Genomic DNA, 23,889 nt, shown 5'->3' with positions numbered 1-23,889 from the left:
CATGCTGCTCATCTGCTCATGACCCCCCTAGTAAGTTGCTTATCACCAACCCCACCGTTTGTGGATATTTGTTGCATGGGACTCTCCCCGGCGGGGTCTCTCGATCCAGAGCCTGCAGGTCTGAGGGCAGGGCAGAAGCCTCCAAAAGCTACGGCATGTCAACAATAATAGATTTCTCTCACTGGGCGCGAGAAGCGCTGTCAGATGCCTGGGAGCTTCTGTACTAATGGCATTGGATGCCGTGCGGTTTCTCAGGTTGCTAATATCTCCATCAAGATGAAGCAGGAGTTGCACCTAGCTGTAAAGGTAAAAAAAAAAAGTGAAGCCATCAATTGCGGTCCATGCGGGACGACCCTCTGATGTCATTTCAATTATGGATTCACTTCGAAGGCTCTTCTGCAGGGCGGCTGCAGGAAATGGTCACGCATGCTAGGTATATCCGTCCTCAACCCCGCCAGTAGGAACGGAGGAGGAGCCAGGAGCCTCTTGGACATACTACAATCTGGACCTGCCAGTGCCAGTAGGCTGTAGCAACTCAACAGACAAATGCGGAGATGATGCCGGTGAGAATCACTCTTCTGATAAGGACGTTCCTACCTATAGTATGGGTCCGACTGCCATAACCAACTTCTCGCTAACACGGCCGTGATACCAAACTCAGCACACTGCACCTGGCGGAGACCAATGTTTGTTGCCCAGGTCCGAGGTGACTGGACTTATCAGGCGCAAAATCCAGATCCGGTACGGGAGCTGGAATGAGAATGGAACTGATGGTAGGTCTTGTAAAGTCGTTGAGGTTTCATGGAGCAGCACCAGATGCCATTCTCCTCGAATAACAGAACCTGAAGGTGTACCACCCAGTCACGTATTAGTGAAAGTCGCAGTAACTTATAGATGAAGTTGATTGATTGTCTAGTGTGTATGGGGCAATGGTGAGAATTGGGTTGTTGCATTGAATGGAATCCAATGAAGGCAGAGAGCGAATCAGACAGAGCTTCGTGGTGAATACAAGCCTGATCCGTAAGACATCCCATGTTGACTCGAAGCCTTTTAATAAACACGGCTCGCTTCAGATGTTAAAAAAAAATTCATTCAGTTCTGAATTGACCAGATTTATAAGGTTGGCATAAGTTTGCTTCATGGTCTGTCCTGTTGGCAACACAACAAAAGCTGGTTCGGTAGTGAGTGAGTTCCTGCCGACAGATTCGGGCCCATGGATCGTAGAAAGCAAAAGAACATTCGCCCACATCTTGCCGGCTCCAGCGTTTTGAAGACCGTGGCCTCAGTGGGTGCAGCTACCTAATTGTTCAGGAAGGTACCTAAACCGACTGGAGGTGGCGGAGAAACCCATAGATCCGGCTGGTGCACCAACTGCCTACAGCAGGGCCTCAGCATTACCTAACACAGGCTCCCAGGCTCCCAGGCTCCCAGGCAAGGTCCAAGCTTTATTCGCAATCGTCACCGACTGGGTACCTGGAGCACGCTTGAGCTTCCAACCAAACGCTGGGCCATACATACTACCTCCTTCAATTCACTTCACTTCACTACAACTCAAGGCGATTGTATCCAAAAACCTTGACTTGCCATTCCACCATCCTCCATCCTCCATCCTCAACCACCCATTTTCACCTTTCCCCCATCTGTCCAGAGGATCAGATTCCCCTCCATCCTCTGCGTGTGTGGCTCGCTCGACTGCGACAGCACCCACTACATCCGTCATTTTCCCCACGGCTTCCGAGGCCAGTCCTTCTCCGTCCGCATCTAATCGACAACGCCTTTCCTTCGACCAAACAGACATCATGGCGTCTGAGCCGGAACACAAGCACAAGGTCAACCTGGTGTGAGTAGACCACAAACAACGAGGATTTGAGGATCCATTTGCTGACTCGTTTGCAGTGACCCCTCTGGCGCTGAGATTAAGAAGGTATGGATAATCAGTCGCCTGACCTGAGTATCTTGATACGAACTTGGAGCATCCCACTGACATGATTTTGCAGGAGAACGATGTCTCCACGGCTATTCTCAAGAAGAAGAAGAAGCCCAACCAGCTAGTGTACGTCTTATCTGCTGTTTGTTTCCATGCATATTCGGTCCCAGCTGACATATTCCCTTGCTTTTATCTAGGGTCACCGATGCCACAAACGATGACAACTCGATCATCGCTCTCTCCAATAACACCATGGAGCAGCTTCAACTGTTCCGTGGTGACACAGTCCTCGTTCGCGGAAAGAAGAGAAAGGACACCGTTCTTATCGTTTTGGCCGACGACGATCTCGATGATGGAAGTGCTCGCATCAACCGAGTCGTTCGACACAACCTGCGTGTGAAGCACGGCGACATCATCACAATTCATCCCTGCCCTGATATCAAATATGTAAGCACTCGTGTCATACCTTCCTCGCCGCCAAACTGTCTGTTAACCACCAAATTTAGGCTAAGCGCATTGCCGTCCTGCCCATTGCCGATACCGTTGAGGGTCTGACGGGCTCGCTCTTCGACGTTTTCCTTGCACCTTACTTCCGTGAAGCCTACCGACCCGTTCGACAGGGCGACCTTTTCATCGTACGCGGTGGTATGCGGCAAGTGGAGTTCAAGGTGGTAGAAGTCGATCCTCCGGAGTACGGTATCGTCGCCCAGGATACTGTTATTCACTGTGAGGGAGAGCCCATTCAACGTGAAGAAGAGGAGAACAACCTCAACGAGGTTGGCTATGATGATATTGGTGGTTGCCGCAAGCAGATGGCCCAGATCCGTGAGATGGTTGAGCTGCCGCTGCGCCATCCCCAACTCTTCAAGTCGATCGGTATCAAGCCCCCTCGTGGTGTCCTTCTTTATGGACCCCCTGGTACTGGTAAGACGCTGATGGCTCGCGCTGTCGCTAACGAGACCGGTGCTTTCTTCTTCCTCATCAACGGCCCCGAGATCATGTCGAAGATGGCTGGTGAATCGGAATCGAACCTGCGCAAGGCTTTCGAAGAGGCTGAGAAGAACTCCCCCGCCATTATCTTCATCGACGAAATCGATTCTATCGCCCCGAAGCGAGAGAAGACAAATGGCGAGGTCGAGCGACGAGTCGTCTCTCAACTGCTCACCCTCATGGACGGCATGAAGTCTCGATCCAACGTGGTCGTCATGGCCGCAACCAACCGTCCCAACTCTATCGACCCGGCTCTCCGACGATTTGGCCGATTCGACCGTGAAGTCGATATCGGTATCCCCGACCCTACCGGCCGACTGGAGATCCTCCAAATCCACACCAAAAACATGAAGCTTGGTGACGACGTCGACCTGGAGCAGATTGCCGCCGAGACTCATGGTTACGTCGGTGCTGATATGGCGGCCCTCTGCTCTGAGGCTGCTATGCAACAGATTCGTGAGAAGATGGATCTTATTGACCTCGATGAAGACACCATTGATGCAGAGGTACTTGACTCGCTTGGTGTCACTATGGAGAACTTCCGCTTCGCTCTCGGAGTCTCCAACCCCTCGGCACTTCGCGAAGTTGCAGTCGTGGAGGTCCCCAACGTTCGCTGGGAGGATATCGGTGGCCTGGAGACCGTCAAGCAGGAGCTCCGGGAGTCCGTCATGTACCCCGTCGATCACCCCGAAAAGTTCCTCAAGTTCGGTCTCTCTCCCTCTCGAGGTGTCTTGTTCTACGGTCCTCCCGGTACGGGTAAGACAATGTTGGCCAAGGCAGTTGCCAATGAGTGTGCCGCCAACTTCATCTCTATCAAGGGTCCGGAGTTGCTCAGCATGTGGTTCGGCGAGTCTGAAAGCAACATTCGTGACATCTTTGACAAGGCTCGCGCAGCTGCCCCTTGCGTTGTCTTCCTCGATGAGTTGGACTCCATTGCCAAGGCCCGTGGTGGATCCGTTGGTGATGCCGGCGGCGCTTCCGACCGTGTTGTCAACCAGCTTTTGACTGGTAAGTCTCGCAACCTTTATTTTTGCGTTTCAAAGCATCGAAACTAACCGATCGCAGAAATGGATGGTATGACCTCCAAGAAGAACGTTTTCGTCATTGCCGCAACCAACAGACCCGAGCAGCTGGATCCCGCGCTTTGCCGGCCTGGTCGTCTCGATACCCTGGTTTACGTGCCTCTGCCTGATGAGGAGGGTCGTCTCAGCATCCTCTCCGCTCAGCTCCGCAAGACACCTGTTGCTGGTGATGTCGACCTCAAGTTCATTGCCTCGAAGACGCATGGCTTCTCTGGTGCCGATCTTGGCTTCATCACCCAGCGTGCTGTCAAGATTGCTATCAAGGAGGCCATCACAGCTGACATCACCCGCACCAAGGAGCGGGAGGCGGCTGGCGACGATATGGATGTTGATGAGGAGGGTGAGGATCCCGTTCCCGAACTCACCAAGCGCCATTTCGAGGAGGCCATGCAGATGGCTCGTCGGTCCGTGGGTGACGTTGAGATTCGTCGGTACGAAGCCTTCGCCCAGCAGATGAAGAACGCCGGCCCCGGTGCATTCTTCAAGTTCCCCACTGGCGGCGCTGATGGCGCGCCGGCTACTGGCAACAATGACTTTGGCACTGGTGGCGATGACGATGGTCTGTACGACTAAATCTGGTCTCTTCCCGCACGACCACATCTGGTCAACTGTATTCTAGTTCCCTCCGGGTGCCTTCTATCCGCAGGACAGAAACGTGTAGCCCATAGCTCGTTCCTCACGGTGGCTCACTTAAGGAGGTCATGGGAACAATACCCCGGTAGACTTTGCCCAATGCAGGGCAATAAAGCGATATGCGGGCGAGGAAGCTGGCTAGCAGCACCGGTAGACGACAATGGCCTAGCCCAAGACGTCTGGCCAAGCATCCAGTGGCATGTCGCAAATGGCGAAGACATTTACGATAGATTTCATACCATTGATTGCCTTATCCAAATTGCATGCCGCACTAGTGTACCGATGCCTGTTGTTTCCTAGGTGTCGGCTTATAATCATGACTGTAAAGTATAGGATGGAGCCATCAGATGTTATAAACCGAGGGAGGATATGTTCCACAGATGATGCAGTGACAGATCTAGTCTAGATCTATTCTATCTAAGTAGTTATCGAGTTGCAATTCCTTGCCGTATTAATATGCATGGTCGTTTCAAGCTTATAATGTAATTCTCCTAAAAAGTGTAGAACTGCCATTCTCTGGGAGGGAGCCAGTAGCTACCCGGGTCCTACGTATATAGACTGAGATCACCGGTCACCAGGCACGGCATTGAAGAGATTGGTCTGAAGAGGGTCGATGGGAGAGTGGCGCTCTCCAGGCTACACAATTATAAAATAACAGACTATGTAATCTAGGATGGATAATAAGTCTCCTTTGAATAGAATCTATACTGTTGATGGTTTACACGGCCGGTGCAGTAGAAGATTGTTTTAGGTGCCCAGACCTGGGGCCGGTGGAGTGCTGGTAGCTATTCTTCTAGATATGCATGCTACATCATACACCGGACATCATACACCGAATCAAGATGACAAGCCAAGCATGCCCAAGGGGTATTTTGAAGGTGATTTTAATTCGTTTTACCTCTCTAAAGGACTCTGGCCGATCTCGGCACGCGGTATCATCAAACATGTTGCGTTCTGCTGCAGCAATGAGGCCGCCGATAAAAATGACTTCTACGCCTCAACTCCAATCCATGCTTTGAACAAAACCCCCGTACCCCCCAGCCAACTGGAAGGTATGTAGTACACCCTGCGGGGGGGGGGTCTGAGAACACTTCCTCCCTTCCCTCTTCCCTCCTCTAGTTCGACTCAAAAAGCCCCCTTCTTCTTAGGAGCAGGCTTAGCTTTACCCGACCCTCCTGCCCTCCATTTCTGCTTTGGAGGTTCTGCTTTCTTTGGTGCTTTCTTCTTCGGTGCTTCTTTCTTTGACGACCCTCCCACTTTCGAAGGTTCTTTCCCTTGTGAGGATTCTACTGCCTAAATAGTATCCTCTTCGACCTCGCACACGGCCTCTAGCCGTTCCCGCGCGACGCGAAGAACGTCATCCACGACGGTGGCGGGTATCGCGAGGTTGTTGGCGTCGGCCGCCGCGCCGTTGACTGCCTTCTTGTTGTTTCCATTCGTCGCGGTGCCGTTGACTCCCCCATTCTTGCCATCCTCGGCAGCGGCGGCTTTGGCCTGTGTGTCGTGGCGTACATCGTCCATGACGCGGCGGATCAGCGCGGGGAACGTAGTCGCCTCCCCCGAGCGCAGCAGCGAGATCGCATGTGCCTGTATCGTCGAAGGCCAGTTGGAGGGATGGGCGTGCAGGCTGTGGAGGAGCTCTTCCTGGATCCTAGAAGCAGGGTAAGACGGTCAGTATTGTGCCATGCATTCTACTCCTTCTTTCTCTTCTTCCGATTGTTCGTTGCGTCGCGTATGTTGAGAGAGTAGATGAATCGACTTACTTCTCGACGTGTCCCTCTCTTAGCAACAGCGCGTTGATCTGGGATCGCAGGTCCGGGTCTAGTGTGGCCGGCGTGTAAGTGGCTGCCGATGCTGGCACCTTGACGGGGGTGGTTGGTGGGGGCGACATGATTTATTCAATGGACCGACACGAAGGGCGTCTCCGAGTCCTACTTGTCCCTCTCTGCAGAATCCCGTGCCAATCGGAGTTCCTTGTCGTCAGACGGAATGGGAAAGACCCGTGTGATGGTAGTGGTGGTGCCTTTCGCCCGTTTGCATGTCAAGGACGAGACGAGGCGACAGAAGGCCAGCTCTTGGGGGCAGGCAAGAGCGCGCGCAGTGGGCGTTATGGGCGACGAATTGGACTTGGACTTAGATTACGGGAGTTTTCGTGAGCACGCTGGTCATTATGGGAACCTCATGTCAACAGAAACGAAGGCGATTGACGGATTGTACGTGGGAAACCAAGTCGTCGTGGTCAACGGAGAGCGATGTTGCGAGGCTGAGGGAGCTTGTTGCCTTTCCCCAGGAATTCAGGGAAGGTCGGAGGCAAGGCTGATAGGGGAGTGGGTAAATAATGGGGCATTATATATTAAACGTGCCTTTTATATTTAAAAAACTTTATATATTTACTTAATAAAGTATATAGCGGTTTATTTAATTATTAATTTATTAATTAATTTATTTATTTAATATTAATTATTATTATTATTATTATTATCGTTATCGCTATTATTATTATTATCGCTATCGCTATCGTTATCGCTATCGCTGTCGCTGTCGTTATCACTATCGCTGCCGCTGTCGCTGTGGTCGACGGAAGACTAGGTATTAATGTGCACCTCGAATAGTGGAAGGATCTACCTAGCATGCCTACCTACTCAGTGTCCTCTTACACCGACCGGCAGGGCTGGCCAAGGTAGGTTAAGGAACTGAAAATGCGTTCGTATTCATTCATCCCTTGATGATTGATTCCCTCTCTCTCCCTCCCTCCCTCCCTAACTAGATGTTTACTTCGTTCACCCTTGAAGTCATGTAAGGCTCTCTGCATAATCTCAGGACAGATCTTGCAATAGCACACCACTCCGGTTTGCATATATGATCAGCTGAACTGGCCATTGCGACGCCTTGCATTCAAGCCATGCTGCTCATTGGACGAGTGATCCCAAGCGACCCCGTCGGTGTGATTCAAGCCTTGTGCCTTGCGCTGAGACCTGCCATGCTGTCACCCCTACTACCACGATAGCTTCGTGGCAAACCCTTGCCACTGCTGCGATCTAAGGGATATTGGGCTATGGGAGCAAGCTCTCTAGTCGACAGAGGGCGGGCGGTGTGATGGGACGAGTATAAGTGCTGCCTGGGTGGCTTCTGCTGCTGCATATCGTACTTGCTTTTCAGGGATCATCTCACCTACCTCGCTTCATCATGTCTTCTCCCTCCTCCATTGAGCGGATGGAGTAGCTGTCCGCTCTGATTTCGGAAAAGACAAGGCTCCTCACCGACTTTCTGGCGTCGAAAGGACCGGATGCTCCATCGCTCAGTGTCGACGAGCTTGCCGACCTGCCGGTTTCTCCTAATGGCAACGAGCCATTTGAAGCTCGTGCGGAGCTCACCAAAGCCACGCGAGAGCTGCATGACATAGTTCTGGGCCCACGAGAGAGCTTGAGGGTGCTGGCTTGGGGGGTAAGTCTATGATATGCCCATCTGACGCAAAGGATCCAACCAAGGCTTACCATAACACCCGCTGTAGTCTACGGACCAGTTAAGTCTGCAGGCCGTCTGGGAATTCAAGATCGCGGAGGCTGTTCCCATGAATGGTTCCATCACATTCGATGAGCTATCGGCCAATATCAAAGAATGCACAGGGAAAACTATACTGCCATTCCAGCTCCTGATCCTGCTTCGCCATGCCATGACCAATCAGGTGTTTTGCGAGCCCCAGAAAGGCACGGTAGCTCATACGCAGTTATCGCGCCTGCTCGCCACCAACCCCAAGTCCAATGCCTGGGTCGGCTTCCTGACTGGCGACCTCTTTCCTGCCTTTGCCAACGTCGTGAACGCCTTGAAGAGATGGCCAGGGAGCCATGAGCCTAGTGAGACTGGTGTCAATATAGCCTACAGTCAAGACTTGCCATTCTACAACTTCCTGCAGCTCGATAAGGGGTGCGGCATGCGGTACAGCCGCGCCATTGAGTCTCATGGGTCAAGCGAAGGGACGGAGATCTCACATGGTGTTGTGGATGGTTATCCATGGGCTAACTTAGGAGATGCTACTGTAGTTGATGTGAGTACTGCTGGCAAGTCTTCTTCGACTGCCCTCGTTCAGCTGCTGAATAATACCCACGATAGATGGGAGGGAACATGGGATACGTCTCTGTGGCCATTGCCGAGGCTTTCCCCAGGCTCAAGTTCGTTGTCCAAGACAGAAAGGGCATGAGGAGTGCCGAAACTCTAGGTAGTGTGCCCCAGAGCTTGCGGAACTGGGTAGAGCTCACCATCCACAACTTCTTTGACGTGCAGCCTGTAGTAGCTGAGGCGTACCTCTTTCGCCACGTGTTCCATAGTAGGTATACCACCGAATTGGTGGGCACTGCTACAATACTTTCCTGATCTAACTCGTATAGGTTTCACCGACAAGTACTCGATCAAGATACTCCAATCACTTGTGCCTGCCTTGAGAAAAGGGGCCAGGATTCTCATCAACGATGGGATGCTCCCGGAACCGGGAACGCTGTCCTACGTGAACGAGAGGCGTATTCGAACACTGGATATCGTAATGCTTACCGTGACAAACTCTGGGGAACGAGAGCTCGACGACTGGAAGGACTTGTTCCGAAGCGCAGATCCGAGATACAAGTTTCTTAGAGCCTGGAAGCCTACCAGAAGTCAATTGTGGTTCATCGAAGCAGAATGGGATCCTTGACTTTTTACCTTAGTAGAACGCCTCCTGTGTGGTAGTACATAGCTTGTCAAGTAAAAGCCGGGGTGGCAGATGATCACACGCATACACCACATCAGAGACCACCAGACGTTCGGTTGAACTGGGGGGGGGTGTCCGTAGTCCGCTCGATCAGCGCCTCGTTTGATCCATGGCTTTCGGAAGTGATCCGGCGTTAATCGAAATGGTGAGGCAAGCCGCATATAGCTACAGCCAATGCATATTATTGATTTTTCGCTTATCCCCATTTCGACGCGAAAATACGAGGCCGTCATGTTGTTGATTCAACATATTGACATTACTGAGCATCTGCTACTTCTAGGTGGCCATCATAGCCTCGTCATAAATCTGTAACCGGGAAGGCAATGGTCAGACATTCCTGGACTAACAACCAGGTGCTGAAGGGCAGCGCATCGCCGAAGCAGCGGCTGGGGAGCGAGGAATATATGAGTGGCAAGACTCTGCGTTGGCCAAGGTAAGACCTGCTTCAGGCCGCCTAGCTTTGCATTAGGTACTGGCATCAGGCAGACAATCGATGAGCCGCGAAGCGTGGTTTCCCCTGATTCATTATTCAACTCTTCGCCGTGGATCAAGAACCACAAGATGTACACAGCTTGTATGATATCTTTGTCATGATTTGAGACTGTAGAGTGGCATGACGGGGTTTGCGACTGGCCTCTGGAAATTAAACAAAAAAAGCACCTCGCGCGCAAATGCCGTCCTTCGCTTATCGACAGCACCAAAAAGGGTGTCCGAAGTGCAAGCCGGACACAAAGTGTGACATTTGGCTGGTGGGATATGGCATCCAATCAGCACCACCACGGAGCCGGACTCCAAAAAACGGGTTGCCGGGAGCAAATCCGGGGGAGCCAGAGTTTGTATAGCAGCTGGACGGGGCCATATATTGTATCACTTTGCATGCACCATGGGACCAATAGCCAGAGCTCGGGATCGAGCCGAGTTTCCCGAATAGGCACGATGATTGTGACGACAACCTTGTTGTCTGGCTGGTTGCATCTTCTTCGGCCGATGGCTGATGCGAAAGATATGCCTGCTGGCCGTTTCCCGTCAAGGAATCTTACAGCATCTTGTGTTGCATCCCGCCGGGTTTCTCCCCCGGGCTCTCTCCGCAGCGGCCAGCCGCGGTAGACTTCCGCGGGCCGGTTGACCCCATGCTTGAGTAACACTCATCCGAGTTTTATGATGGGCGTAGGTCGGGTCACCTGTATGGGCGGATGTACAACCCCGATCGTCAGGAGAGGGGGGGTTCATCCCAAGGCCGAGATGACATTACCTGCTGGGCGGTATGCTATCTCGTAATAGCGATTGGTTTCATGTAAGTCGGGGTTGGGTTTTTTGGCAGCCACTCGTTGTTGCTTTTTGTCACCAGGCGGAGAATTGCGGCCATCTCGTACCGCCAAGTAACATGTGCAGCAAGCCGGAGATGCAAGCGACCAGACGAATTGATGTCTCGACATGTATAGGGTTCAACGGCTGGGGTAGTCTGGCCGGTTACCGGATATGGCTTCAGCAGCCCTCACGCATCAGAACCCAGGGTTGTTGAGCCCTGTGACCAAGCGAGTTGGGCCACATTTGATGCAACACTAGGTACTGGAGGCTGGAGCTGGGCGGGGATCTGTATCTGCGCGATGGGCCAGAACAGGCCGGCCGAACATGCCTATCATGCGATCTACAAGACCTAACGGCACGATCTCGAAAGATCTGGAGAAGGAGAGCTGGCTAGACGAACTTACCTGCATCTGCAACCTGCTCGAAGCGGATGAGGGGAAAGTAGGCAAAGAACCCTCCTGTCGCCTTTTCGTGGGGGTTCCAGGGCCTAGACGCCCACGTCCATAAAGTCGAGCCGCATGACGTACATCGGTGCCGTAAGAGTGTATGTATGGCGGTTTGTCCATGTGGTGATATCCCTCGGTGTTTTCGGCGTTCGGGTTTGCTGTGCAGGATCAACTGTGCCTACCTACCTACATTGTACACTCTGTCCAACGTGAATGTAGGTAGGAGAGCGTATGCTGGGGAGGATGCGTGCCCCGTCCATTCCACGTCCCAGTTCCCAATGAAATGACACCTGATAGATTCGGAGTCTACATATGTATGCGGCCGTACACGGAATCCACACACATGTATCTATCCACCTACATATCTATCCACCTACATCAATGATATCTTGATGTACTTACGTACTTACTTTGACAAGTAGCTGCCCACCTGTTGCTGTTCTTTCCATCAAATGGAAGGCATGAAAAGTGCAGGTGCCGCTTTGCATTCTGCCAGCACCCTACCATCCGCACTCGGCTCTTCGTGTTGAGCTGCATTGCATGATGGATATGTAGCTGATTCTATTTCACATCAATCTCGGGAGATACCAAGTTTCGTGATTCTCACCGGAAAACGACCACCACGCCGGAGTACACCAGCTTTGGCGGAGAACACCACAAGCCCGACCAACCAACGCAACTCGGCATACATTGGCATATGGTCTGCCTACATACTTACATGCCTACATGTAGGTAATGAGCTGAGTACATGTTAGCTACGATGACGATGGACTCCCTTTGGGACACCGCCGTTAACCACTGGCAGTGCATCGTATTTCTGTCAAATCCACCCCTGAGGTTCGATGTATCCGTCTCCAGCAACACAGGCTGGTCCAGTTGATATATCAATCTCTATCATGTTATCCAGTATGCACTTCACTGCCCACCTCCATGCCGCACATTAGAGCAGGTTTGGTCGTGAACCATTGCTACCAACACATCATCAGATATGCATCAACAACTCATATCCATAATGTACGGCTTGAGGACAGGTAGGTGGTCTGGTAGATATCCGGACACCAAAGCCAGAGACAGCTCACGAGTCGTGCGGCTTCTCCTCCAAGACAGCTGTCGCCGGGCCTCAGTCTCAACATGATGCCCAGGCAGACTCTCTTTGGGCAGCGAGGGGCTTGTGCGACTCTCGTTGAGCGCCGACACGGTCATCAAGTATGTCTCCTGGGAGTCAAAATTGGCCATCTGATACCCTAAGCTGCTCGCCCCGTCTGGGTTGGTGGCAGGCAATAGGTTTCTTCCAGTCCTGCCCAAGTGACTGGCAGAGCCAGAGAAGCTATAGCCGCACGTCAGCTCTGGCTGCCATGTTGCACAGGGGCCCACGAGTGGCCGAGAAGCAGCATCGCATATCTGCGCCAATCTATGTACCCCGTTCTGGCGCCGAGAGCTGATTCTCCGCTGCCCCATGGGGCACAGAAGCAAGATGCAGACGGATCAGCCTTGTTGCCAACCTGGTGACACAACGGGGTTTCCCTTCTGCCATTTGGGCAATGCCACAACTGCCTCCCTGAGTACCGGAGCATGCAGACCATCTTCACATGATCCTGCGGATCATGCATATGTAACGCACTCAGGAGCGTTCTGCAGCTGCGTCAAAACGCCTCCCCACTCAGGCCAGACTGCTTCTTCTGGATCAACTGGGGCGGTGACGTCTGGACCAGTGAACAGAGGGCCCGGAGAAGGGGAAAGAGACGGTCAAGTAATGCGTGACATGGATGGTGTGCTGCTTTCTGCATCAATACCCAACGCTGATGAATCGACAGAAGGTCTCGCCCGGGATTTGCTTAGCAGCAGCTGTAGGGCATGCTAAGCAAAGTCAATTCCTGCAGAAGCATGATCTGCATACTGTATGTATGCCACGTTGTTGAGCTGGCTTGCAGACATGGAAGAAAGAAGAAAAAACGCAGGTTGCAAAATCGCGGCTGGAGATACGGCGTTATGATTCTTCGAGAGGAGGATCGGTAGCCGACTATGGCAAGTCAAACTGATGATGCTGGTCGTAAAGTAGGCAACGGGCATGGTTTTCTATTGAAGGGTGCCGATCCACTTCCAGACCGGTCTCTACCATGCTGGCAATTTTATCATGCTCTATCTCTATGGATGGGTGTGTGTGTGCGTGTGTCGGTCAATAGCTGAGTGCAGAGACGAATCAGGACATGAAATCCGTATGTCTGCTGACGGTATTCGGGACGAGAATGCGTGATGTGTGTGGACAAGTGCGATGCAGAAGCGGGCAAGGAATTTGTCCAGAAGTACATACTGGAGTCGGCCCAGGTTGGCTGGTATTCTGGCCGGTGCATTTTCTACTTCCCACCACCACTACCGGCGTGAGCCCCTGCAGCCTCAACCACCAATGTGGGTAAGCAGCTCGATGGAGCCGAAGTATAGCTGGAGAAACGGCCTTGGCTCAGAGGAGTCTTTGGGTCGACCTGTCAGTCTGCCTGGCCACAAAATGTCGTCTTCGTTTTGTGGCTTTTCCCCCTACCTCCTACTCCCCGACTCGTTCGAGGAGCATCGCGTTTATTCATCAAGCCGGAGTCTGACAAACCAGGCCAAGCTCAGTACTGATGCATATAAGCATGTATATATATATCATGTATACGTCCCTGGCCAACCATTGATGGTTGCTACAGGTCGCAAGCGGACCAGAGGACCACCAGATAGGCATCGATGGGTGAGAGCGAATAGGGAAGTCTTATTATCGAAGCGAACTTGAGACGCCTCAAGCTCCGACCTGGATTCGACAGGGCCGGCACATGGTGCCAACGTCCTGCTAGATTATATGCCCTCCCTTGTAAAATCGGCCTTGCAATCGGGTGTTTGGGGGTTGGCTGACATACGTAAGCCAGCATCCACCAGCAGCAACGGTTTCGCTGTTGCACAGCATCTTGCCTGTGTCACACCACGGCGGCAATAGATCGTGCACTGCACTGCAAGCAGCCATGTCAGGATGGGAAGACCCGGCCATGGCAGCAGCCGGCTCGAGATCTTTGTTGGAGCTAGGCCGCTGTTGACACTGTCCATGTTTCGATGCCGGATGTCTATATTTGGTGATCGATTGCCGTCCGCTGGGTCAAACACGTCTTCGTCGATCTCCCATACTAGGAGCGCAGTCCCTCTCTGCAGTGCCTCTGCAGTTTCCCCCTCCCCAACCAGCAATCGCAATCGGAGTCGGGCCCAAACCCCACCATCGAACCCACCACCAACAGCAAACGTCGAGTCGAGACCGTCCAGCCCCCCCCATCAAGCCCAGCACGCCCAGCAAGCCCAGCAAGCCCCCCCAGCAGCCCACCCCGTCAACCTCGAAGTACCCTGGATACCTTTCCTGTACCATCCCTGCCCCAGGACTCGTGCCTCATGCATGGGCGCGCTTGCTAGCCCAGGATCGCGAAAGGCAAGGCCGCAGGCGGTGTACTGGCGGAAAGCCGTTTGGCCAGCCGGTGAAGCCTCCACGACAAACCGGATGCCATTGTTTGGTCGGCGAGTCGACTTGCAACACACCATTGGGTATCGGGCCTGCATATCCCGGCGCTTTCAAGCTGTCATTTCTCACTTCAGTTTGATGCGTGGGTTTTCTTGTCGCAGCGCCTGTCCGGATCGGTTACTGTCTATTGTGTGATGATTCCCGCTCGCTCACACCCATCACATCCATCTGACAAGGCAAGGGAAAGGAAGAAAAGGGCTCGTTTTCCCGGATCCCACCCACGTCGACCAAGCATCTGGAGAGCAACTAGACGCGGGGTCCTTGACAGACAGACAGACAGACAGACAGACAGACAGACAGACAGACATGCATACGTACATACATTTATTACTCCCACACCACTTGGTTCCTCGGTCTCGCACCCCTACCAACCTTAGCTACCTGTGCATCTTCTTCGCACATACATCGCAAACTCAGACCCAGGTCCAAGACCAAGACGGGAGTTCAAAGTCATTCATCATCATCAAGCATCAAGTCACGGCCCCGGCTGCTGCTCGGTTGGATACGAAGTGCTTTTGGGCTTAGGCGACACGCGGCTGGAAGTCGGCCGTCCCACTATTAGTAGCCCACCAGCTCTCCATCGTCGCTTGTCAACTCAAACCTCGATGGTCGGGACCTTTTCTAGCAAAGCATTGGTCCCTCGTCGAATTTAGCCCCGAAGGCCAGAGGCTCAGAGGCTCTCCCTGTTGGGTGCTATACTGCCCGTTCTAGTTGGCTCAGGCAGGGGCGCTCCGTACTCCACTCGAACTTACATAATTAGTTGTTGATTCTGTTGCAACCGTCCGCTTGTTTCTCTTCAAGATCCCTTCGATCTTTTACGACCTTACTTCTTGGAACCCGTCCTCTCGCCCGGATCTTTGTCGGCCAGCCGCAGAAGCAGGCCTTGGTTCATCTCAACTCACCACTACACCACGACCGAGATCCTGTCGATCCCTGCCTCGAGGTGAGCATTTGTTCCTACTCTAGTCCCGAGTCAGTCCGACCAAGGGTGTGGCTGTTGCCACTAACACCGTCTGGTGACCCTGCCCCACCAGACGCTCTGCCCGGGATTTCTCTCTCTCTCTCTCTCGACTGGGCCCAAAGCGAATGATTGTTGATTTTGACTCTTTCTCTAGGCTCACAAGCTCTTGCGATCTTTGAGAGATCACTGGCATTGTTTTGTTGATCCGCCCATCTGGTAGTTTTTCCTTGGTGACGAGTGCTCGAGGAGATGACCAGCTTGGGGTTGTCCTGCAACTGAAAAAGTAAGTTTATACCTATTAGTCCTGTTGTGTAACACGTCCTGTACGTTCATTCGCCCTGCTCGTGCCGAGTCTGCTAGGTTGCTGACCTGCATCAAAAGACCACCATGGAATCGCCCGTACTGGTGAACCCCAGCGAAGAGCCTATAGAGATTCTGAGGCGCGTCTTCCAGTATGCGTACCCAGCAGTCCTCCTCATCGCCTTCCTGGTCATAGGCTGTACCGCCAGCATCATCAAAGCCCTGCCCAGAAAAAATGCCGACGACACGAGCACCAAGGGCCCTGGTGGCAAGCCACTCCCCGTTTCGAAGCGCAAACGAGAAGAGGGAGAGCAGGAGGAAGAGTGCGAACACCATAGTTCATGGTCCAAGGGCTACTTCCAGTATGCCACCATCTTTGCGACAATGACGTTCTTTGTCATGGGGACAAACGTGGCTATAAGGGCGCTCTACCATCGCAACGCGGCTGGCGACCACGGCTGGTGGTGTGGACAAGCCAAGACGGTATGTTCACCTTCAACCGTGTGCACGAGGCTGCTGCCATCTCCGGGTTCTCACGGGTTTTGCTGACATAGCTTTGCAGGTCTTCATTCTCGGCTCGGCTTTTCTCTGGCTGTACTTGTGTATAACACTCTTCGACTGGAAAGTCAGCCCTGTATCGGTGCACTTTGTGGTCTGGTGCCTCGCTCTTGTCGGTGACCTGGTTATTTTTGTCTGCGACATGGTCATTCTCATGGGAGAACATAAAGTCATGGTCAGTCTCGACCGTAGTAAATATACGCTGGAAACGGGCCCAAACGGTTGGGACGTCGTTGACCTCAGCTTGTCCGCATCGCGCGTGGTTCTGATTGCAGGGCTGGTCTCTCTGTATTGCGGCCAAAACGTTCTGCAACGATATGCAGAACGGCGAAGGTTGCACGACGACTACGAATCGGGCCCAGACGAGAGCTCCCCTCTGCTAGACCACTCTACGAATGGATATGCCGCCAATCACCGCCAGTACGGCCAGACTGACTCGGTCAACACGGATGATGGCACTACGGAAACATCAGCGCCGACTGTCGACGAAGATGCCGGGTTTTACCGTCCCGAGAAGCTACCTCATACCACCTGGGTTGAGTATCTCCGGGGCTACTCTGTGTTCTTTCCTTACATGTGGCCGACCAACCACTTCCGGATCCAGCTCATTGTGGTCATCTGTTTCATCATCTTGATCCTTCAGCGCATCGTCAACATCTTGGTTCCGATGCAAATCGGGATAGTTACCACGCAGCTGTCTGGTGATAATCTGAAGCATGGCGAGTCGCTGGAGATGCCGTGGAAGTCACTGGGCCTCTTGATTCTGTTCAAGCTCCTGCAGGGAACCTCGGGCTTACTTGGCTCTGTTCGCTCGCTACTTTGGATCCCCGTTTCACAGCACACGTACCGAGCACTTACCACCTCGGCCTTTGAACACGTCCATTCCCTTAGCCTGGATTTTCATCTGGGCAAGAGAACTGGCGAGGTGCTATCGGCCCTCAACAAAGGCCAGTCGATCAACCAGTTCCTCGAGCAGGTCACATTCCAGGTGTTTCCTGTACTCGTGGACTTGCTACTGGCCATCACTTACTTCTATGTGAAGTTCGACAGCGTATATATGGTGCTTGTTTGCATCATTACCTTCTACTACCTGTTCCTCACGATTCGCATGGCCCAGACAACCGCGGACCAGCGCCGGCTGATGTCCAACGCGGATAGAGAGGAAGAGGCTGTAAAGAATGACTCAATTGTCTCATACGAGACGGTCAAGTATTTCAACGCTGAAGACTTCGAGTTCAAGCGCTACAAACAGGCCATCGATACCTTCCAGGCGGCCGAGGCAAGAGTCCAATGGAGCTCATCCACTATGAATGTGGTGCAGTCTCTAGTTTTCATGGCTGGAATGCTCGTCGCCATGTTGCTCGGGGCTTACCAAGTCAGCCTTGGTCAACGGCAAGTGGGCGATTTCGTGTCCTTGATGACTTACCTAAACCAGCTCCAAGGCCCTCTCAACTACTTTGGGACGTTTTACCGGACGGTCCAGCAGGCCATGATTTCGGGTGAACGCCTCCTGGAGTTATTCAAGCAACAGCCGACGGTGGTGGACCGTCCCGGCGCGGCCAAGCTCGATACTTGCGATGGTCTCGTTGAGTTCCAGAAGGTTGCATTTGCCTATGACCAACGTCGACCAGCTCTGAGGGAGCTGTCATTCAGGTGCCAGCCTGGCACGACCACGGCGCTTGTAGGGGAGTCGGGCGGAGGGAAATCGACCCTGTTCCGCTTGATGTATCGGTACTTCAACTGCGACTATGGCGCCATCAAGATCGACGGCGATGATGTCAAGGATCTTACAATCGATTCCGTGCGACGACACATAGGAGTAGTCCCACAAGACCCAATTCTGTTCAACGAAACATTGCTGTATAACCTCAGATACGCCAATCAGGAAGCCACCGAGGAGCAAATCGTTGCGGCGTGCCGAGCTGCTAGCATCCATGACAGAATCATGTCCTTCCCCGATGGCTACTACACCAAAGTTGGGGAGCGCGGGCTTCGCCTAAGCGGCGGAGAGAAGCAACGTGTAGCCATCGCACGAACTCTACTGAAGAACCCCAAGATCATCATGCTCGATGAAGCCACCTCAGCCCTCGACACCCACACGGAGCAGGAGATTCAAGGACGGCTGTCCAAGATCGGGGAGGGCCGAACGCTTCTGATCATTGCGTACGTATTGATTCCGGGCCCTACCGATTGGAATACTTGTCAGACTAACTCCATTTCTTTGCAGGCATCGACTCTCCACCATTACCCATTGTGACCAGATCCTCGTTATGAAGAACGGGGTGATTGCCGAGAGGGGCACGCACGAAGAGCTGATAGGCAGGAATGAGATCTACGCCTCCATGTGGAACAAGCAGGCCAAGGCCGCGAGAGCAGCTGAAGATGCGCGCAATGCTACGCTCAAGGCGCAAAAGCTTGCACGCCGGGCCTCGCAGCCCACGCGACGTGAGGAAGACTCATCGAGCTCATCCGACGAGTCGGGCCTGGTTCCTTGGCCTCGGCTTAATACCAAATAACACCGAACTTGTTTCTTTGGACGGCGCAGCATACATATACTGAGTCACTAATTCTGACCTGGCCCGCCCTGTTCCTCGGGGGGCTGCCCCCTTTCATTGCTTGTCTAGGGTGCTTACAGAATCGGGCACGCACACGCAACACACCCGGGGGCTCCTATATTTCTCCTCATTTCCACACACCAAAACTTGGACACTACCAAAGACGTCCTCGATAATCTCACTTGCATAGGAACGGCGTTGCTTGGTTGGGTACGGCTTTCTTTTTTAATTTAAAAAAAAATCCAGAGACGGGCAGATCTCTTTGGCGGCATTATGGATCCTTCTTTCTTTCTCTTTTCTGCGGACGATACCAAACCTCTTTTTTGAGTGTTGCATCTGGCATTACTACTACTACTACAGGGGAGTCTTGCGAGGATGAGTGGGCGAACAGTTGCAGGCGGATCCCAGCGCGGGTCCGTCTTGTCTTTTTTTTCCCCCTTTCTCTTTCTTCATCTTTTTTTTCTTGCCACGACGTGTTGATGAGTCAATGATATGCACGAAGATGTTGTGTAGCATAATAGATACAAATGAGATCCTGGTCCAAGGACGGATCACTTGATTTGCAAGAGAAGCAAAATGGGGCAATGAGGCCACGGGCAGCGAGCAATATTGTGAGCGACGAATATGCAATGATGAATATATCACTTATACAATCGTATAACTATTATGAAGAAGCCGTGCATAAAATACTGTTATACATACGTACGATAAGCGATGAATAAGAGCTTTATTAATGCGTACTTCACAATGTAGGTACCTACTTACCGGCTGGCTGTGCCTAGTCGTACATAAATGTGGCACTCCTCTCTAACTGGAAACTGCTTGTCAGCCGAGCCGCCACCTCCCACCCACTAACTACTAATTGGCCCTTCCACTCAACACATCGCGGTGTAGGGACTTTTGATATCGCCGAATCCCATCATGTCGCACGAGGAGAACAAACCGTCTGTATCCGTACGGAAGTACATCAAATGGGGTGTAAGTTTGCGACACGTTGCTGCCTACCATTACCCCGCCGCCCCTCCCCCTCATGTTCTACTGGGTCCGTTGGTCGGTCTCGACTTAGACCTGCATGCATACTGATCTTACTCGCTCCCTTCCGCCGCTATGTAGGATACATTCCCGGTGGAGAACACCTCGACCATCGTGCTCACGTCGCCCAAGCGGCACTTCGCCGACGTCCGGCTGCGGATCCCCATTCCCACCAAGGAGGAGGCGGCGGCGGGCAGCGCCGTCATCCGGGACCCGAGCCGGCTGGACTGGGCGTTCGCGGGCACGTCGAGCCACGATGCGGCCGCATCGCCGCCGCACTCGGTGTTCCGGCATTGGGTCGACTCGCGCCACCGGGACGCCGAGGCCGTCGTGGACGAGGGGGATATGGTCCCCAGCCCGCAGCCCGGCGAGACGATCGAGTCGGGCCGGATGGTCAACCCGGACACGGGGCGGATGCAGGCCTACGAGGAGTGCTGGCTCGACGAAGAGCCCGGGCCGGGCGCGGCTTCGGCGGGGTGGGTGCTGCGGCATCACGACGAGGGGCGGGCGGGCGGAGGAGGGGCCAGGGGCGTCATGGTCAAGATTGGGAGCCGGGTTCAGGGCGTCTTGAGAGTAGGGGGCGAGGTCGCGGTCGGAAGGTGGGAGGTGGTCCCCGGCTCGCCGTCGTCGTGGATGGCGATTGCCGAGATTGGAAGCTTGGCAAACACGGGGTTCCCTACCGGGTTACCTGCAGCAGGCCCGGCGTCTGGGGACAAGGTACAGGCCCAAGATGGTCGGCAATGGGGTTGCCTGGAGAGCTGGTAAGGCAGTCATTCATACTGGGTGTGTTTTGCAGACAAGACCGGGGATTCGATCGTCTGCCTGTCCTGACATTGTATGTGTGTCTATTGGCGATGCAGAATGAGATAATGGATGAGAGCAAGAGGGCACGATGCTGCACGGGGAGACCGTTCCCAGGCAACTTCCGTTTGTAGCCCCCTGAGGAGCTATGGCAAACTCATGCAGGTAGCCTCTCGTTACATGGTGCGTGAAATTGCTATAGTGGCCACTTTGTTCTTGGCGTTTTCCTTGGCCCCGAGGGGCGTTATGCGGCTGTCATCCCAGGATCTTCGTCTTATAATTCCCATTTGCTGGGTGGTGCTGTTCTTCCTCTTCTTCTTCTTCTTCTTCTTCTTGGCGCGAGTCAACCCAAAGTCTGGCATGATGCACTGATGCAAGATGGTGGTCGCAATTTGGGAATGCAACCCACCCCTGTCCACCGTCTACCGTCTACCGTCTACCGACCAACATCGAACTGACTCGAAGCGCTAGGTCGAGAAGGCGTAAGTGGCCGCGCAATTTCCCAAAACCAACAACACTACAGTACTTGTACATGCACACTTCCGGGCATGACATGCAACCGTACTTGTACCTGCGTACATGTAGTCGCAGTCAATCTATTTGCCGCTCCAAGGACGGACTCAAAGGATTCGGGAATGCGGTCAACCTGCTCCTCACTGCAGGCAACATCCAACATGCATCCATAGTACTGTCCGTGCTCCTTCCTGTGGCATTGAACAGCCGATTGCCCGAGAGAGAGAGAGAGAGAGAACGGGAGAGGGAAGGCGCAGGAGGGAAGCGACAAGGAAGACGTGGTATCCTGGTCAAACTCTAAGTGAAAGCAATCACGAACGAACTCTAATATATCAAGCCAAGTACAACTACAGCTACAGCTACAGCTACAGCTACAGCTACAGCTGCAAACGCCAATCCTGGCCCCGGGACCCGAGGACCTGGTCCCGTCCAAGGAAGGAAAGGAAGGGCATCAAATGTCAGGTTGATGGTTACATGCACCCATGCTGTCTGCCGTTTGTATACCTAGGTAGGCATATATGAACTGGACATCTTCTCCTGGAAAATTTGGGTCTCCCTCTTTCTCAACACACCCAACTCAAGGCAAACATCCAGCCGTCCATTCCTTTGCTCGTCTACCTACACGCCACGCTCCCTCCTATCTCTCGGATACTTTCTTCTGTCCAATTTGTTTGGCTTTCCAGTCTCACCTGTACGAGCCAGCCTGCCAGCCAGCCAGCTAACCATCAACATCGCCATGAAGGTATCCGGCTCTGTCTTAGCTGGCATGGTCGCCGTCGGGGCCGCTGCTGAGGCCGGTTGCCCTCAGCCGCTGCGCAATATGGTGTACTTTGACCAGTAAGACTCTCCGTCATGTTCTGATATACACCATTCTTTGGCGCTCCTCTTTTCCTTTTCCTTTTCCTTTTCCTTTTCCTTCTCTCTCTCCCTCTCCAGGGGATGAGAGGTAGGTATATTGACATCTGCTTCGCTACTTACACGTGATGGGTTGTTAGATACCACACGGCCATCCTACCGTCCCACGACGTGACTGCCGGCATCACACACGTCGTCATGTCTTTTGCCAACTCGTCGCTGTTCGCCACCCCTAACATGACAGAGGAGTACAAGCCATTCATGGACGTCTCCAAGGTCCGCGCCATGTTCGACAACGGCACTCAGGTCGGCGTCGCCCTCGGCGGCTGGGGAGACACCAACGGCTTTGGCGCTGGGGCCAAGACGGAGGCCTCTCGGAAGCAGTACGCCCGCAACATCGCGGCAATGGCCACCAAGCTTGGCTTTGACTTCATTGGTGCGTGTTTCCGCCTTCGCCGATATCTTCTTCCACAGGCGACCCAGCTTACACATACTTGCAGATATCGACTGGGAGTACCCCGGAGGCAACGGTGCCGACTACAAGCAGATTCCCAACTCGGACAAGGTGGACGAGATCACAACGTACCCGCTGCTGCTCCAGGAAATCAAGGACGCCATCAAGCCGAGGGCCCTCTCCATCGCCGTGCCCGGGAAAGCCGTGGACATGATCGCTTACACGCCAGAGCACGCGCCCGCCATCTTCGCTGCCGTCGACATGGTCAATGTCATGGCCTACGACCTCATGAATCGGCGCGACAACGCCACGGCCCACCACACCGACTTGCAAGGCTCTCTCAAGGCCGTCGACGCCTACCTCGCGCTCGGCTGTCCCGCCGCCAAGCTCAACCTGGGCCTCGCCTTCTACGCCAAGTACTTCCAGACGGCCAAGGGCGTCGACTGCTCCGGCGGACCCATCGGCTGCCCCATCCTGCTTGCCGAGAACGCCACCGACGGCTCCGACCTTGGCACCAGCGGCGCCATCACTTTCGAGAAGGCCAATGTGAGCCCGCCCCCGCCGCCCACCAACCTGACCACTTCCAAGGACCAATCCTGCGGCACCGGCACGGCCTTCACTTGTCAAGGTCTTGCGGACGCCGGCTGCTGCAGCCAGTACGGTTTCTGCGGCTCAACCCCTGCGCACTGTGGTGCGGGCTGCCAGGCCGGCTTCGGCACTTGCACAGGACCCCAGATCGGCGCCTCGTTCGTGTCGGCTCTCAAGGAGTCCAAGACAGATGAGGTCGCCGGCGGACAATGGTGGTGGGACGCATCCAACGAGCTGTTCTGGACCCTCGACACGGTTCCCCTGATGCAGCGCAAGTTCAAAGAGATCGTGGCGGCGCGCGGCCTCGGCGGCATTTTCGCGTGGTCGCTCGGCGAGGATAGCTACGACTGGAGCCATCTCAAGGCCATGCGGGAGGGTGTGAAGGGTCTGTCCAAGGCTTCGAGGAAATAAGCCCGTCGTGAGTCGATTGATTGTGGTGATGTAATGTCTTGCGACTGCTGGACCATGAATGATCTCCCCAGGAATGCAAGGATATTGTCATACCATGTGGCTTGGGTCGTTTTAAACGCGTAAACAAGTAATGTGTTAGATATGAAAAAAAAAATTGAAAAAAAAATAAAGCTAAAAAGCTCGGTCAGTCCATTGAAGC

General features: G+C 53.6%; 7 protein-coding genes across 7 annotated transcripts; 5 read left to right on the top strand and 2 right to left on the bottom strand.

Annotated features, from left to right (window-relative positions):
- Window positions 1-1,799: 1,799 nt before the first annotated feature.
- PG986_007473 (putative transitional endoplasmic reticulum ATPase) lies at window positions 1,800-4,572 on the top strand (the record flags this gene model as incomplete). The annotated part of the gene is made up of 6 exons (XM_066843695.1): window positions 1,800-1,840; window positions 1,897-1,924; window positions 1,998-2,053; window positions 2,125-2,374; window positions 2,434-3,925; window positions 3,983-4,572. The coding sequence occupies 6 exons, from the start codon at window positions 1,800-1,802 to the stop codon at window positions 4,570-4,572; spliced, it is 2,457 nt and encodes an 818-aa protein (XP_066699807.1).
- Window positions 4,573-5,925: 1,353 nt separating this feature from the next.
- PG986_007472 (uncharacterized protein) lies at window positions 5,926-6,523 on the bottom strand (the record flags this gene model as incomplete). The annotated part of the gene is made up of 2 exons (XM_066843694.1): window positions 5,926-6,283; window positions 6,396-6,523. The coding sequence occupies 2 exons, from the start codon at window positions 6,521-6,523 to the stop codon at window positions 5,926-5,928; spliced, it is 486 nt and encodes a 161-aa protein (XP_066699806.1).
- A 1,295-nt stretch (window positions 6,524-7,818) lies between these two features.
- Window positions 7,819-9,316, top strand: PG986_007471 (O-methyltransferase; the record flags this gene model as incomplete). The annotated part of the gene is made up of 5 exons (XM_066843693.1): window positions 7,819-7,850; window positions 7,884-8,076; window positions 8,144-8,677; window positions 8,743-8,956; window positions 9,018-9,316. The coding sequence occupies 5 exons, from the start codon at window positions 7,819-7,821 to the stop codon at window positions 9,314-9,316; spliced, it is 1,272 nt and encodes a 423-aa protein (XP_066699805.1).
- Window positions 9,317-16,010: 6,694 nt separating this feature from the next.
- Window positions 16,011-18,997, top strand: PG986_007470 (heavy metal tolerance protein; the record flags this gene model as incomplete). Its single annotated transcript, XM_066843692.1, has 3 exons — window positions 16,011-16,406; window positions 16,486-18,644; window positions 18,709-18,997. The coding sequence occupies 3 exons, from the start codon at window positions 16,011-16,013 to the stop codon at window positions 18,995-18,997; spliced, it is 2,844 nt and encodes a 947-aa protein (XP_066699804.1).
- A 960-nt stretch (window positions 18,998-19,957) lies between these two features.
- Window positions 19,958-20,833, top strand: PG986_007469 (uncharacterized protein; the record flags this gene model as incomplete). The annotated part of the gene is made up of 2 exons (XM_066843691.1): window positions 19,958-20,014; window positions 20,150-20,833. 2 exons carry the CDS (start codon window positions 19,958-19,960, stop codon window positions 20,831-20,833), a joined length of 741 nt encoding a protein of 246 aa, XP_066699803.1.
- Window positions 20,834-21,045: 212 nt separating this feature from the next.
- PG986_007468 (uncharacterized protein) lies at window positions 21,046-21,231 on the bottom strand (the record flags this gene model as incomplete). The annotated part of the gene is made up of 1 exon (XM_066843690.1): window positions 21,046-21,231. One exon carries the CDS (start codon window positions 21,229-21,231, stop codon window positions 21,046-21,048), a length of 186 nt encoding a protein of 61 aa, XP_066699802.1.
- Window positions 21,232-22,118: 887 nt separating this feature from the next.
- On the top strand, window positions 22,119-23,690 carry PG986_007467 (uncharacterized protein; the record flags this gene model as incomplete). The annotated part of the gene is made up of 3 exons (XM_066843689.1): window positions 22,119-22,219; window positions 22,378-22,673; window positions 22,738-23,690. The coding sequence occupies 3 exons, from the start codon at window positions 22,119-22,121 to the stop codon at window positions 23,688-23,690; spliced, it is 1,350 nt and encodes a 449-aa protein (XP_066699801.1).
- Between the last annotated feature and the right edge of the window lie 199 nt (window positions 23,691-23,889).

Source organism: Apiospora aurea (genome assembly GCF_038362705.1).
Source record: "Apiospora aurea strain CBS 24483 chromosome Unknown utg000005l_segment0_segment0, whole genome shotgun sequence".
Classification (NCBI taxonomy): Eukaryota; Fungi; Ascomycota; class Sordariomycetes; order Amphisphaeriales; family Apiosporaceae; genus Apiospora; species Apiospora aurea.
Note: the sequence above shows the minus strand (reverse complement) of the source record. Positions and strands in the feature narration are given on the sequence as shown.